At 45.6% G+C, this 15,840-nt stretch overlaps 2 protein-coding genes across 3 annotated transcripts in view; one reads left to right on the forward strand and one right to left on the reverse strand.

Annotated features, from left to right (window-relative positions):
* Nucleotides 1-5,568, reverse strand: part of LOC142661166 (DNA topoisomerase 1-like) — a 90,643-nt gene extending 85,075 nt beyond the window's left edge. Inside the window, exons 1-2 of one of the 2 annotated variants that reach the window (XM_075838466.1) lie at nt 2,972-3,081; nt 2,694-2,818 (exon numbers count right to left, since the gene is read on the reverse strand). The gene's annotated coding sequence lies outside the window, so the exon portion shown is untranslated. Of the gene's footprint in view, nt 1-2,693; nt 2,819-2,971; nt 3,082-5,418 lie in introns of those variants that run through there. The other variant, XM_075838467.1, reaches the window with a different exon arrangement.
* MLYCD (malonyl-CoA decarboxylase) overlaps nt 5,438-15,840 on the forward strand; it is a 33,549-nt gene continuing 23,146 nt past the window's right edge. Inside the window, exon 1 of the mRNA XM_075838470.1 lies at nt 5,438-6,056. Coding sequence (XP_075694585.1) covers nt 5,502-6,056 — 555 coding nt within the window. The 5' untranslated portion in view covers nt 5,438-5,501. The remainder of the gene's footprint in view (nt 6,057-15,840) is intronic.

Here is a 15,840-nt window from a genome sequence, read left to right on the forward strand (position 1 = left end):
TTCCTAACAAATGTCAGGATGATCAAAACAAAGGACACGGGCGGCAGAGTTAGTGGAAATTAAAGAAAAATGATAGTAAACAAGTTGTTCCAGCATGAAAAGAACAACGGGGAAAGTAGACGCCGGATACTGACAAACGTTGGAAAAAAATCCTATTATTTATATCTCCACTTTCCTTCACTTTACAGGTTTCCATAATGGACTGTTAGGCCCCATGCACACGAACGTGTTTTTGCGGCCGCAATTCCCCCGAAAATCCACGGGAGAATTGCGGCCCCATTCTTTTCTGTGGGGCCATGCACACGACCGTAGTTTTTACGGTCCGTGCATGGCCCGGGAACCCGCACCGCAGAAAGAACGGGCATGTCCTATTACGGACATCTTCTGCGGTCCGGGCTCATTGAAAACAATGACGGCGGCCATGTGCATGTCCTACGATTTGCGGGCGGCCCGCGGCTGACAGTCCGCAGCCGGCCGACCCGAAAATCACGGCCGTGCACACGGCTACGGTCGTGTGCATGAGGCCTTAGGTTATGTTCACACGCCCTATTTAGGCGTTTTACTCCTCGAATTACGCCCGGAAATGTGGCTCCAAACCGTCTGCAAACATCTGCCCATTGAATTCAATGGGTCTTACGACTCTTCTGTGACGGGCTTTTATTTTACGCGCCGCTGTCAAAATACGGTGCGTAATAAGACGCCCGCCTCAAAGAAGTGCCTGTCACTTCTTGGGACGTAATTGGAGCCGTTTTTCATTGACTCCATTGAAAAACAGCTCCAATTACGTCCGTAATGGACGCTGCGAAAAACGCGAGTACGAGCAATTATGTCTGAAATTCAGGAGCTCTTTTCGCCTGAAAACAGCGCCGTAATTTCAGACGTATTTTGCGCTGTCGTGTGAACATACCCTTACTGTCTACATCGATTTATCTTCTCTTAAATGGTGACATATTCCAGGACACGACATATAAGTAGCAGGAAACATTGTAGCGATATGACTTTAACTTAAACCTCGTTCACATTGAAGGCTGCGCTATTGTTTCCGGTAAAAGCATGGACACCTCGACGGAACACATTAAAGTCAATGGGTTCCGTCAGCCGCCGGTGGTGTCCGTGGTGCAAGGGAACCGTGGCTCCCGGTTTTCTGAAGAGGCAGAACAACAAAATGCCGAATTCTGTCCTGAAACTACAGTTATGCTGTAGTTCTATCTCCAAAAAATATTTGTGTCTGCAAAAATGACACTTGACCATAGGCATAAAAGACACAAGGCATAGAATGGAGACAATAATAATAATAATAATCATAAGCCTTTCAATGGAGCAGAGTCCCATTCTAAGGCCTTGTTCACACAGTTCAGATTTGCTGCAGATTTTGAATGCAAGTCAAAACCAGAATTGGGTCCAGGAGAGCAGTTCTATCCTTCCTTTATATGTTTCTTCTGTGTAGGTTCCGTTCCTGGTTTTGGCTTAAAGGGTAACTAAACACACAACAAACTAATGACATGTTATTGAGACATGTCAGAAGTTTTGATCGGTGGGGGTCCGAGCACTGAGCCCCCTACCAATCGCTAAAAAAATGCGGCAGTAGTGGTGTTGAGAGCCGCTTAGTTTCTGTTCGGCTGTTTTCGGAAATCGATGTAGCGGTGTACGGACTCAATAGAAAGTCTGCCATGCAGCGCTACATCGGCTTTCCGAAAAAAGTAAAACAGAAATTAAGCAGCTCACACGAGCGCTTCTGCCTCTTCGTTTTAGCGATCGGTGGGGGTCTCAGTGCTCGGTTCCCCATCAATCAAAACTTCTGACATGTAAGAAGTTTGTTGAACGTTTAGTTATCCTTTAAAAAATACATGCAAAATCCGCACTGTGTGCACAAGGCCTAAGGCCCCATGCACACGAACGTGTTTTTGCGTCCGCAATTCCCCCGCAAATCCACGCCAGAATTGCGGACCCATTCATTTCTATGGGCCCATACACACTATCCGTGTTTTCACGGGTCCCCGCATGTCCGCAAATCCGTGCCGCACAAACTCAGGACATGTCTTATTACGGCCCGCAAATTCGATGCGGACATGCCCATAGAAGTCAATGGGCCCGTGGAAAATGCGGGTACACCTCCGTGTGTCAACCGCAGTTTGCGGATTTGCGGAAGTGTTGCTAGGCGACGACCGGGAATGAGTTCTGTCGTCATCCTGTTTTACCTAGGCTTTTTTTTTTTATCCGCATTTTGCGGATTACATACGGATGAACTGCGGAGGACATTTCCCGGAACACGGCCCTGGAATTTGCTTGTTCCCTCGGTTGATAAGCCACTGTCAGAGGTGTCCTGCAGTGGCTTATTCCCCTGTCCTCATTGAAAAATGGACGCTCGGCTGATGTTTATGGGGAAGTCAGGAAAAATAGTTGACGGCCGAAGGAGTGTTCTGCCGACAGCTTAAATTTCGCTATTGGGTCCCATGGATTCTTGCTGCACCCCTGCACTTGAACGAGCTGATGGCTGTGCCGTACTACAAGATGATCACACACATAATTCGGGTGATTGTAAGGTCCTCATTTTCAAAATGGTGAGGTACGTACTGCAGTCAGAATTCCGGCATTTCATGATTTTTGTTTTATAAAGGATTCATATTCCAATATTGTAATAACTGGGGCTACCCCTTTAATGACATTTACGTATTACCTCCGTCCAGGCTTACCGTGCTGACGCCAACAAGTCATCTGCCTAAAATATCTCACTGTTCGTAATCAAGTCACATTATTGTCACCTTTGCCCTAGCGGTACGATCTGCCAAGTAGGCGAAAGGCAATGGCTAATACTGATCTACAGAAGGACAAAAAAAAATACATAAAATAAAAACATATACCATAAACCTATAAGAAAAAGTGATGATCTCGATGCTCCATATTAGAGGCATTTAAAGGGCGACACTATTCTTAAAGGGATTTTCTGCTATAAAACCTGAAGTCAGAATACCACAGATCCTGAGAATAAGGGGTTCCCGATCCTCATTCTTGCTGGAGAACTGGCCGCGCTCGTGTAGTCACACTCCATAGGATATAAACAGCCGCTCCATATCCTATACTGGCCCTACAATAGATACACAATGAAATTCCTTTAATCTGGCATTAATGGGACCTGGTGTGTGCTACATTATTAAAGTGTAGCTAAACGTATCGGTGTACGGACTCAATAGAAAGTCTATGAGTCCGTACTCCGGTACATCGGCTTTCCGGAAAAAGCCGAAAGAAACAAAGCAGCTGAGCGCTCACACAAGCCCTTCAGCTGCTTCGTTCTAGCGATTGGTGGGGTCTCAGTGCTCGGACCCCCATCAATCCAAACTTCTGACATGTCACTATGACATGTCAGAAGTTTGTCGAACGTTTAGCTACACTTTAAATATTCTGGATTATTGGACGGCTGTAGAAGAGTATCCAAAAATTTACTTGCACAGCCCCAAGGAAGGCAGAGAAAATGCTAATACAAAATATGCCGCTATCATTTTGGCTTATAATTGGTTCAGTCATGCAGATCTGTACTGGATTATCGGAATTTGTATCTAAGGGGTTTTTCTTAGGGTATGTTCACAGACTTAGCAAAATACGTCTGAAAATACGGAGCTGTTTTCAGGCGAAAACAGCTCCTGATTTTCAGACGTTTTTATAGCAACTCGTGTTTTTCGAAGCGTATTTTACGGACGTTATTGGAGCTGTTTTTCAATGGAGTCAATATATATATATATATCTCAGGGCTGTGTGTGTAAAGCCTATAGTGCAGAGCTGAGTGTTTGTAAAGTATATATATAGCAGAGCTGTGTGTGTATAAAGTATATATATAGCAGAGCTGTGTGTGTATAAAGTAGAGCTGAGTGTGTATAAAGTATATATATATATATATAGCAGAGCTGTGTGTGTATAAAGTAGAGCTGAGTGTGTATAAAGTATATATATATATATATAGCAGAGCTGTGTGTGTATAAAGTATATATATAGCAGAGCTGTGTGTGTATAAAGTAGAGCTGAGTGTGTATAAAGTATATATATATATATAGCAGAGCTGTGTGTGTATAAAGTAGAGCTGAGTGTGTATAAAGTATATATATATATATATAGCAGAGCTGTGTGTGTATAAAGTATAGCTGAGTGTGTATAAAGTATATATATATAGCAGAGCCGAGTGTGTATAAAGTAGAGCTGAGTGTGTATAAAGTATACATAGTAGAGCTGAGTGTGTATAAAGTATATATATATATATATAGCAGAGCTGTGTGTATAAATTAGAGCTGAGTGTGTATAAAGTGTACATAGCAGAGCTGAGTGTGTATAAAGTAGAGCTGAGTGTGTATAAAGTATATATATATAGCAGAGCCGAGTGTGTATAAAGTAGAGCTGAGTGTGTATAAAGTATACATAGTAGAGCTGAGTGTGTATAAAGTATATATATATATATAGCAGAGCTGTGTGTATAAATTAGAGCTGAGTGTGTATAAAGTGTACATAGCAGAGCTGAGTGTGTATAAAGTAGAGCTGAGTGTGTATAAAGTAGAGCTGAGTGTGTATAAAGTATACATAGTAGAGCTGAGTGTGTATAAAGTATATATATATATATAGCAGAACTGTGTGTATAAATTAGAGCTGAGTGTGTATAAAGTGTACATAGCAGAGCTGAGTGTGTATAAAGTAGAGCTGAGTGTGTATAAAGTATACATAGCAGAGCTGAGTGTATATATATATATATATACATACATATATATATATATATAGCAGAGCTGAGTGTGTATAAAGTAGAGCTGAGTGTGTATAAAGTATATATATATAGCAGAGCTGTGTGTATAAATTAGAGCTGAGTGTGTATAAAGTGTACATAGCAGAGCTGAGTGTGTATAAAGTAGAGCTGAGTGTGTATAAGGTGTGTATAGCAGAGCTGAGTGTGTATAAAGTAGAGCTGAGTGTGGATAAAGTGTACATAGCAGAGCTGAGTGTGTATAAAGTGTACATAGCAGAGCTGAGTGTGTATAAAGTAGAGCTGAGTGTGTATAAGGTGTGTATAGCAGAGCTGAGTGTGTATAAAGTAGAGCTGAGTGTGTATAAAGTAGAGCTGAGTGTGGATAAAGTGTACATAGCAGAGCTGAGTGTGTATAAAGTGTACATAGCAGAGCTGAGTGTGTATAAAGTATATATATATAGCAGAGCTGAGTGTATAAAGTAGAGCTGAGTGTATATAAAGTATACATAGCAAAGCTCAGTGTGTATAAAGTAGATAAAGTATATAGCAGAGCTGAGTGTGTATAAAGTATATATATATATAGCAGAGCTGTGTGCGTAGATGTGTTTTTCTGTATCTATTACGGGCTCATGCTGACATTTACTACATGAAGCTCTTGGCCGCACATTCTGACTCCTCCCACTCATGTGACTAATCACCTGATCGTGACATCATCGCAGGTCCTTCAGTCCACTAGACTGTACTATCTTACGTGGGGACGATCCCTGTGCGCCCTCGGATCATGCGATTGGCGCCCTTCCTGAGGCCCCGGCGGCTGCAGCGTGTGGCGTGTGTTGCCCGCTGTCTGATTACAGGAGGAGCACTGTGCCAGCACTACCCCTTATACCCCATAGTAACCTCCTCCAGACAGCTCAGCTCAATGCCTGCAACCATGGAAGACGTCCTGAGCAAGTCTGTGCCCCCTCTGCCACCCTATGAGACCAAAGAGAAGAGCCCCCCACACCCTGAGCCGCAGAGCTTGCACTTCATGCATTACTACAGGTCCCTGGAGAAGGGGGAGAGGGTGGCACTGCTGGGGCAGCTGGCTGCGGACTATGGGGTGGATCATGCCCAGGTGGCAGAGCTCAGCAGCAAGTTGGTGCAGGCGCAGCAGAAGAGGGACCTGGGCACGGTGCTGCAGGTGGAGGACCGGCTCAGGTACCACCTCACCCCCCAGTACAAGGTGCTCTTCAGCCATATTAGTAGGATGGAGGGGGGCATGAAGTTTCTGGTGGACCTTAGATCTGACATAGTAGAGGGGGTGACCGCTAAGGTGGCAGACGCTCCGCATCTTAGGGTAAGAGGCTTTTTTCCTTTCTATTTGGTTGAATTGGCGCAGGCGCGTTCACGTCTTATTAACGGTTCTGTGACACCAGCCGCATCCAACTGGCCACGTTGAGGGTCCGTCAGATTCCGCGGAATCTGCGACGGCGGCTCTGATGCAAATGTGAACACAGCCTAAACCTCAAAGGGGTGACCCTTGGGCCAATCCGGTTTCATAAGAAGGGTCCTGCAATGATGACGCTGCCGGGACCCTCCGTGATCAGCTGTAATCCGTAAACATGAACCTGATTTCCAGACTTATACATCCCGTGTACACAGGTCCGATATGCGGCGGGCAAAATATGCAGCGTATCCGACCGAGAACCCGCAGGGAATTCCGTCCAAAAGGCCGCACCTAATTGTGGTGTCAATTTTCGTCCGGAATCAACACTGCGGAAAGCAGAGCAGAAAAAGACAAAAAGTAAATACTAACCTCACTGGCATTGCCATAGCGACGCATCCCTGCTGTGATGACGCTGTGACCGCTAAGGTCCGTGATTGGCTACAGCAGTCACATGGGATAACACGTCATCCCAGGAGGCCAGCAGCACGGAGAACAGCCTTGACAAATTTCTGGCATGTCATAGTGACATGTCAGAGCGTTTGATTGGTGGGGGTCCTAGCCCTGAGACCCCCACCAATCGCTAAAACGAAGCGGCAGAAGTGCCCGTGTGAGCCGCTTCGTTTCTGTTCGACTTTTTCCCGGAAATCAATGTATCGGAGTACAGGCTCAATAGAAAGTCTATGAGCCCATACACCGCTGTATCGGCTTTCCGGAAAAAGCCGAACAGAAACGAAGCGGCTCACACGGGCACTTCTGAAATTTAAACAGGAAAAAGTTTTGTTTTTCTTTTAGACCCCCCAACCCCCCCCAGTACTCCAACTAGAACAACCCCTTGTAGCATTACTTGTCATCTATTGAAGTCAATGGACGTCCATGTGTGTATATATATATATATATTTAGTCCTTCAGAGCAAGTGGCGCTCTTGGCGGTGGATTATAGAGGGACGTTTACCCCTCTGATTTCCATGTGCTATAATAGCGGAGCTCCCCTTTATATGTAGTGCCCCCTGTTAGATGGCACCCCCGGAGGTCCAGGATGGTAATGCTCGTGCTGTGAATTAGATTTCTTAGCGGCAGGTTGTGTATATAGAAGTCCTTCGTTATTTCGCTTCTTACACGTTGCGTTGTGCGTTCCGGCGGCTTCGTATTTAATGATCATTTTAAACAGTTTTTGTGAGTTGGATGTTGCAGTAAATGGAGCATTAAAGGTCATTGTGACCTGTTGGTCGCAGTTCGGCGCTCCGTCTAATATTCACCTTCACATGAGCTGCACTTTATAACACAGCAGGCGACTTCTAAAGAGCCATTTAATCCTGATAATGGCAAAATACTCCGAGCAAGAGTTTCCGTGAAATTCGTGTTCTTGCTTTCCATAAATATAGAACGTTCTGGAATGGGAAAAAAAAAAAAGTTTTAAAAATTAGGGTTATTCTGCATATACAGGAGTCCGTGTTATATACCTGTGTAGCGGCAGCCTGGAGCGGGCCACGATTAAGGGGTTAATGCCCGATCATGGTATAATGAAACGTCCTGCAACTTTCTAATATACCTTGTGTTTTATTTGCTCGAGATGTCTGCTTGCTGTCAGCGAATGTGAACACACGTTCAAGATTTTAAGAATCCGCAGCAGAAATTCGAGGCTCGCACATTTGCCAGTGGATCCGCACGTGGATTAGCTCCATGGTTAGTCAATGGGGCTGATCCGTGGCATTTCCGTGCGGAATCCATGGAAGTAATGAGCATGTCATCTTTTATTTTTTTCCGCAACGCAAACGAAAATCCACTCTTAGTTTTCCGCTGTGTGTGAATGGGGTATAAAGTACCCCATTCACTTGCATTGGATGAGGATTTAGGTGCAGAAACATAAATGTGTGACCACCGCCTTAGGCCTCATTTACACGAGCGTGTGCGTTTTGCGCACGCCAAAAAACGCAGCGTTTTGCGTGCGCAAAAGTCACTTGACAGCTCCGTGTGTCATCAGTGTATGATGCGCGGCTGCGTGATTTTCGCACAGCCGCCATCATAGAGATGAGGCTAGTCGACGTCAGTCACTGTCCAGGGTGCTGAAAGAGTTAACTGATCGGCAGTAACTCTTTCAGCACCCTCGACAGTGAATTCCGATCACAATATACACCAACCTGTGAATAAAAAAAAGACGTTCATACTTACCAAGAACTTCCTGCTTCCTCCAGTCCGGTCTCCCGGCCGTTGCCTTGGTGACGCGTCCCTCTCGTCATCCGGCCCCACCTCCCTGGATGACGCGGCAGTCCATGTGACCGCTGCAGCCTGTGATTGGCTGCAGCCTGTGCTTGGCCTGTGATTGGCTGCAGCTGTCACTTGGACTGAATTGTCATCCCGGGAGGTCAGACTGGAGGAAGAAGCCGGGAGTTATCGGTAAGTCAGAACTTCTTTTTTTTTTTTTTACACGTTCATGTATATTGTGATCGGAAGTCACTGTCCATGGTACGGAACCAGTTTAACTCTTTCAGCACCGTGGACAGTGACTGTCTCCTGACGTCGCGTACCGGAAAATTTTTTGCCGGGGTCGGACGAAACGAGTTCGGTCGAACCCGGTGAAGTTCGGTGCGCTCATCTCTAATTTGACACTCCGTTTGGATGTTTGTAAAGAGAAAAGCACGTGGTGCTTTTCTGTTTACATTCAGTTTGACAGCTCTTGCGCGAATCACGCAGTTCGCACGGAAGTGCTTCCGTGCGGCATGCGTCGTTTTCACGCACCCATTGACTTCAATAGGTGCTTGATTCGCGAAAAACGCACGATTATAGAACATGTCGTGAGTTTTACGCAACGCACTCGCGCTGCGCAAAATTCACGCATTGTCTGCACTGCCCCATAGAGTAATATAGGTGCGTACGACACGCGTGAAAAGCACGCGCGTCGCACGCGCGTATATTACGCTCGTGTAAATGAGGCCTTACATCCAGGTGCTGAAAACTCTATACAAACCCAAGGGTCAGTTCACACTGAGTTTTTTTTTTTTGGGCGCTGATTTTGACGTGAAGCCCGTATTGGAATCGGCGCCCAAAAAAACGCTAGAAACCGCATCTCATTGACTCCAATAGGAGGTGGAGGTGTTTTTTTTTTTTTTTTTCCCGCTCGTGGGAAAAGAAAGCGACACGCTCTTTCTTCCCGCGGTTCCATCTCTGACCTATTGAAATCACTGGGAGGCAGTGTGTTTCATTGCGTGTTTTTTTTTCCCGCGGCGCTCAATGGCCGAGGCCGAAAAACGCCACAAAAACCACTGAAAGAATTTTTCTGCCTGCAAAAAAAACCTCAGTGTGAACAGGCCCTAATACTTCCCAAAGCAGAGGTTTTGTTACAATTGTATCCAGTCTAGACAAAACAGTTTGGACTCTAGACTGATACATTGTAGCAAACGATCAAAGAGTTTTGTTCTCGTGATGTATTTGGCTGACAGGATTGTCTTGACTCAATACAATTGTAGCGAACTTTCAATTGGGAACAGGACTAATGTAAACCTGTAATGTAAGGCTATGTTCACACGGAGTATTTTGGGGGAGGAATATCTGCCTCAAAATTCCGTTTGGAACTTTGAGGCAGATATTCCTCTCCCTGCACGCCGATTTTCGCAGCGATTATCGCGCCGTTTTTCGCCCGCGGCCATTGAGCGCCGCGGGCATAAAACAGCGAGAAATACGCTTTCTCCTGCCTCCCATTGAAGTCAATGGGAGGTCAGAGGCGGAAGCGCCCGAAGATAGGGCATGTCGCTTCTTTTTCCCGCGAGGCAGTTTTACTGCTCGCGGGAAAAAGACGCCGACGCCTCCCATTGAAATCAATGGGAGGCGTTCTCGGGCCGTTTTTGCCGAGTTTTGCGACGCGGTTTCCGCTTCAAAAAACTCGGCAAAATACCCCGTGTGAACATAGCCTAAAGTTCGTATGAGAGGGGGGGGGGGGGGGGAGTACCGAGTCTTTCTGCTGTGTGAAACCGGCATAATTTACATGACAGCAGAGAGCCCCCTATAGTTACCCACTTCCGGCAGGTCCACCGCTGGAACCCAATAATCCGCTATCTTGGCAACTGATCATTTCACCTGCAGAAAGGAAGCCTTAGGCCCTATTCACACCGCACTTGTGATGTACGTCTGTGTGTACGCCTTTCGTACACGCGAAACATGTTCATAGGGCTCCTTTAGACTGACGGAGGCCAGAAGACTACTTTTGGCCTCCGTTGGGCTGGTTGGTATACGTCGGTATACCCTTTTTCTTTTGAGGAATGGAATATCATAGTCAACTCTGCTGTTCCCTCACAAAAAAAACCTTACAGTGCAGTGCCAGTTACTATTATTGGCTGATGTCATTTCGCAGGCGTCCGTTAAGGGCCGGTTCACATCAGCGTTCGAGTTCGGTTCGTGGGTTCTGTTCAACCTTTCCGTCAAAGGAACCGATGAACGGAAAATATTTCTTCCGTTTTCATTACCATTGAATGTAATGGTAATGCTTCCATTCAGTTTGTTTCCATTCCGTAAAGTTTCCGTTTTTTCACGTATACATTAGTGCAGTCGACAGTACCTTTTTGTTTCCGTGAAAAGAAACGGAAACTTTACAAAACTGAAACATTACCATCTACTACTAGGCAAATTAACTTTTTTTAGCACATGACAGTAGAGGTCGACTCAAGGACTTGTATTTTTATTTTTGTAATAATTTTTCGAGGAAAGGATCTGGCAGAAACCACGAAGAAAATCGTAAAAAATTAATCATCGCATACGTCGAATTTGAGACATTTCTTTCTATTTTCTTCTAAGCGCAACTTCTGCAAAACTGCGCACAAGACAAAGTTACGGAAGTCGCTCTTGTAACGGACGACTCGTTACCAGCAATTATCTTGACGGCAATTAGAAAAGCTCCACCTATGAAATGTTTCCGACTTTGCAGAACGGGGGGAGAAGCCGTTCACTGGTGTTTTATATCCTGTTATTTATATGTTCTGTATGTTTTATAATCCACATCCTCCAGTAGTACTTTTTTTTTTTTTTTATTAACCCCTTAATAAGGCCTCATGCACATGGACGTAAAAACGCCTGTAATTACGGGCCCATAGACTTCTATTGGCCACGGGTACCTCCCTGTATGCTTACGGGAAGATGCCCGTTCCGTTGAAAAATATAGAACATGTCCTATTTCAGGCCGTAATTATGGCACCGGCAGCCCATAGAAGTCAATGGGGTTCCCGTAATTACGGGAGCGTTGCTAGGCGACGTCAGGAGATAGTCACTGTCCAGGGTGCTGAGAGAGTTAAACGATCGGCAGTAACTGTTTCTGCACCCTGGACAGTGACTACCGATCACAATATACAGCAACCTGTAAAAAAAAAATATAAGTTCCTACTTACCCAGAACTCCCTGCTTCTTCCTCCAGTCCGGCCTCCCGGGATGACGTTTCAGTCCATGTGACGGCTGCAGCCAATCACAGGCTGCAGCGGTCACATGGACTGCCGCGTCATCCAGGGAGGTCGGGCTGGATGTAGAAAGAAGGTCACCAAGACAACGGCCGGGTAAGTATGAATTTCTGTTACTTTTACTGCGGAAAGGGCTTTCTCTTCTCTCTATCCTGCAATGACAGAGAGAAGGGGCTGCCGATTACTGCAGTGCAATTTTGCAGTGAAAACGGGTCCATAAATACTGGTGCAATGCGGGTCGAATACGTGTGACCGAGGACCCGTATTTACGGGTGGAAAATAATATGCTCATATGCATGAGGCCTAACCAGCTACATTTTAGTTTTTGCCTTTCAGCGGCCATAACTTTTTTATTTTTTCGTTGATGAGACCTGGTTTTAAATGGGAGAAACTGTATTTTTTTTCCTGTGGAGTTTAAGGGTACGAGGAAATGACTGTGTGAGTTCTATAGTTTATTTTTGCGGCGCGAATATAGGGAAAAAGTGATTTCCGGCACTGTTTTTATTTTTTATGCTTTTCACAATTCTCACTAAATAACCTGTTAAATGAATTCATCAGGTTATTACGATCATGTAGATAACTAATATGTGAAGGTTTTTTTGTCTTTTTTTAATCCATTTTTATTGAACTTTTGTAACATTTTTCACATGAATCCAAACATACAGAATCTTATGTATTAGGTACGTTGCGTTGTAATACATGTAAATTCCATAAATCTTTAAAGAGGCTCTGTCACTAGATTATAAGTGTAATGTAGTTAAAGAGGCTCTGTCACCAGATTTTGCAACCCCTATCTCGTTTTGCAGCAGATCGGCGCTGCAATGTAGATAAGAGGAACGTTTTTTGTTTTTTTTTAAACGAGCATTTTTGGCCAAGTTATGACCATTTTTATATTTATGCAAATGAGGCTTGCAAAAGTACAACTGGGCGTGTATTATGTGCGTACATCGGGGCGTTTTTACTTCTTTTACTAGCTGGGCGTTCTGACGAGAAGTATCATCCACTTCTCTTCAGAACGCCCAGCTTCTGGCAGTGCAGACACAGCGTGTTCTCGAGAGATCACGCTGTGACGTCACTCACTTCCTGCCCCAGGTCCTGCATCGTGTCGGCCACATCGGCACCAGAGGCTATAGTTGATTCTGCAGCAGCATCAGCGTTTGCAGGTAAGTCGATGTAGCTACTTACCTGCAAACGCCGATGCTGCTGCAGAATCAACTGTAGCCTCTGGTGCCGATGTGTCCTCGCTCGTCTGACACGATTCAGGACCTGTGAGTGACGTCACAGCGTGATCTCTCGAGAACACGCTGTGTGTCTGCACTGCCAGAAGCTGGGTGTTAACGAACAGAAGTGGATGATGCTGATTCGTCAGCATCATACACTTCTAGTCACAATGCCCAGCTAGTAAAAGAAGTAAAAACGCCCCGATGTACGCACATAATACACGCCCAGTTGTACTTTAACTTTAAACACGCCCAGTTGTACTTTAGAAAGCCTCATTTGCATAAATATAAAAATGGTCATAACTTGGCCAAAAATGCTCGTTTAAAAAAAAACAAAAAACAACACGTTACTCTAATCTACATTGCAGCGCCGATCTGCTGCAAAATCTGGTGACAGAGCCTCTTTAACAGTGGTTTTTATTTAGAAAAACAATCAATTTTAGATATATGCTAATTACTTTCTTAATAGTCAACTTGGCATGTGTAAAGGATTTGCCAGACACAGCTTCTGTGTCGACGCCCGTGGGTAATCAGTCTGCACCTTCTCCTATGTCTGTGAGACTGACTCCATCTTCCACCACTCAGGATGGCAGGCTTAGGAATGGGAAAGCCTATCACAGCCTGGCCAGACGGAGCGAGCTCCCACCCACTGTCTATTTATACCTGCCTTTCCTGTTCCTCCTTTGCCTGTGATTCTGCTCTGCTTGTTTCCTGGCTCTGCTGCTGCTTGAACTACTGATCCTTGGCTTACTGACCACTCTCCTGCTCAGCGTTTTGTACCTCGTGAACTCCTGGTTTGACTCGGCTCGTTCACTACTCTCGTTGCTCACGGTGTCTCCGTGGGCAGCTGCCCCGTTTCCCTAGCTTCTGTGTACCCTTGCCTATTTTGTCTGTCGTGTACTTACTGAGCGTAGGGACCGTCGCCCAGTTGTACCCCGTCGCCTAGGACGGGTCGTTGCAAGTAGGCAGGGACTGAGTGGCGGGTAGATTAGGGCTCACCTGTCTGTCTCCCTACCAAGTCATTACAGCGTGTTTTTAAAATAGAACAAACAAACCGACGTGGTAACAAGGCAGTTTCAGGTAGGTTTTCGAAGCCTACGCGTTTCGAACTCTTGCTGTGTTCTTAGGCCCCATGCACACGACCGTGCCCGCAATCACGGCCCGCGATTGCGGGCACGGCCGCCCGCTGACTGACAGCCGCATTTTCGGGCCGTGCTCCCATACAAAGTATGGGAGCACGGCCCGCAAAATGCGAAAGAACGGACATGTTCCATAATTCCCGGAACATTTCCATGGCACTGACACTCTTCCGTAGTGCTACGGAAAGGTGTCCGTGTTCAATGAAAGTGAATGGCTCCGTTTATGAGGACTGAGGTTTTTTGCTGTCGTGTGCATGGGGCCTTAGTCATGGCTATTTGAAATTCGGAATAATAGCCATGACTAAAAACAACACAAGTGTTCGAAACGCGTAGGCTCCGAATACCTACCTGAAACTGCCTTGTTACCACGTCTGTTTGTTCGTTCTACTTAAATTTTTCATATCAAATAAAATTAGGAACATGATTCCTTTTTAAACATAACAACAGCGCTGGATCAACTTCCTTTGTTTTCCATTGTTACCTACCGTGGACCGTCGTGGAGATCCGGGCGAAGTTGGAGTGTCAGACGTGGGACTGGTGAGCTGGAGGGTTCCTCCCCCTGCTACTAAGTACAGGAGCTGTTAGTAACCGCTCCTGCTTAGAGAATGAGCTCTCGGCTTATTCTACAGCGACGCCAAAAGATGTCGCTGCAGTCGGACCTGCACTGGCTGGTGTCAAGACTGGGTGGTCGGGAAGGGGTTAAAGGAAGTGCAGGAATCTGGTTGCCATCTTTCTCTAATCTCGACTGATCCTAAAAATGGGAGCGCACATTCCTCATGTAAAAGTGGGCGGTTCGATGAAGACAAACACCTTTTTTAGTTTTAAGCCCAGGTCGGAGATCAGAAACCCTCCGAGATCAGCTGTTTTTACCGGCTGAAGCTGCGGCCAACCATACGTTCCAAATGAGTGGTCAAGCATGTTGTATATGGACGAGGTGGGTCTGTCGGAGCCGCTCTTTTTGAGCGGCTCCCCATCTGGAGCAGGGGACCCCTCTTTATGTCGTCCACATGCCCTGATAGGATATTTTGAAAGTCAATAATAAACCGCCAAGTGAGCACGCTCCCCCCAAATGTCATTTTCAGCGGGATACCAGGCATAGCATGCTTCTGTTTTACCCCTGTCTATATCTTATACTTTATAGGCATAATATGGGTTACTGGAAGTGACAATCCCTACAGGTAATAGTCGGGACTTCTCTCCCATAATAGGGCAATTCTGATAATAGAAGCATATAAGGCCTCATGCACATGACCGTAAGGGTTTTTACTGTCCAAAAATACAGATCCGGTGACTACGGATAGGCATCTGTAGCCGTCCGCAATTTAGGGAGCGCCCATAGACTTCTATGGGCAATTGCGGACAAGATTAGGACATGTTCTATATTTTGCGGATCATTTCTACAGCCCGGACACACATCCGTAAATATACGAAGAGGTGCCCATGGCCTATAGAAATGAATGGGTCTGCAATTTCATCCGTAATTACGGATAAAAACTACTGTCGTGTGCATGGGGCCTTACAGAATCGCTGTATGTGTGCTTACATAATAAAGCTTGGGTGAGGGGAAGGAGAACATTCATCCGTATAAGACAGGAGATGGATTTGGTGGGGGGTCCTTAAAACTTGGTACACCATTGATTTCTGGTATGTAGGGGCTTCTATTCTCGATGGTTATGTCGTTGGTTCCGTTCTGGCGTTCCGTCAGAGCTTCCCGTCAGAACGGGACCCTGACTGAAATTAACGTAAACCATAGTTTTCCGTTATCATCACCATTGATTTCAATGGGGACGATTATGGTTCAAATGGTTTCTCCTTTGTTTCAGTTGTGCAAGGTTTCTGTCGTTTTGACGGAATCAATACCGTAGTCGACTGCGCTATTCATTCCGTCAAAACAACA

Source organism: Rhinoderma darwinii, chromosome 9 (assembly GCF_050947455.1).
Source record: "Rhinoderma darwinii isolate aRhiDar2 chromosome 9, aRhiDar2.hap1, whole genome shotgun sequence".
NCBI lineage: Eukaryota > Metazoa > Chordata > Amphibia > Anura > Rhinodermatidae > Rhinoderma > Rhinoderma darwinii.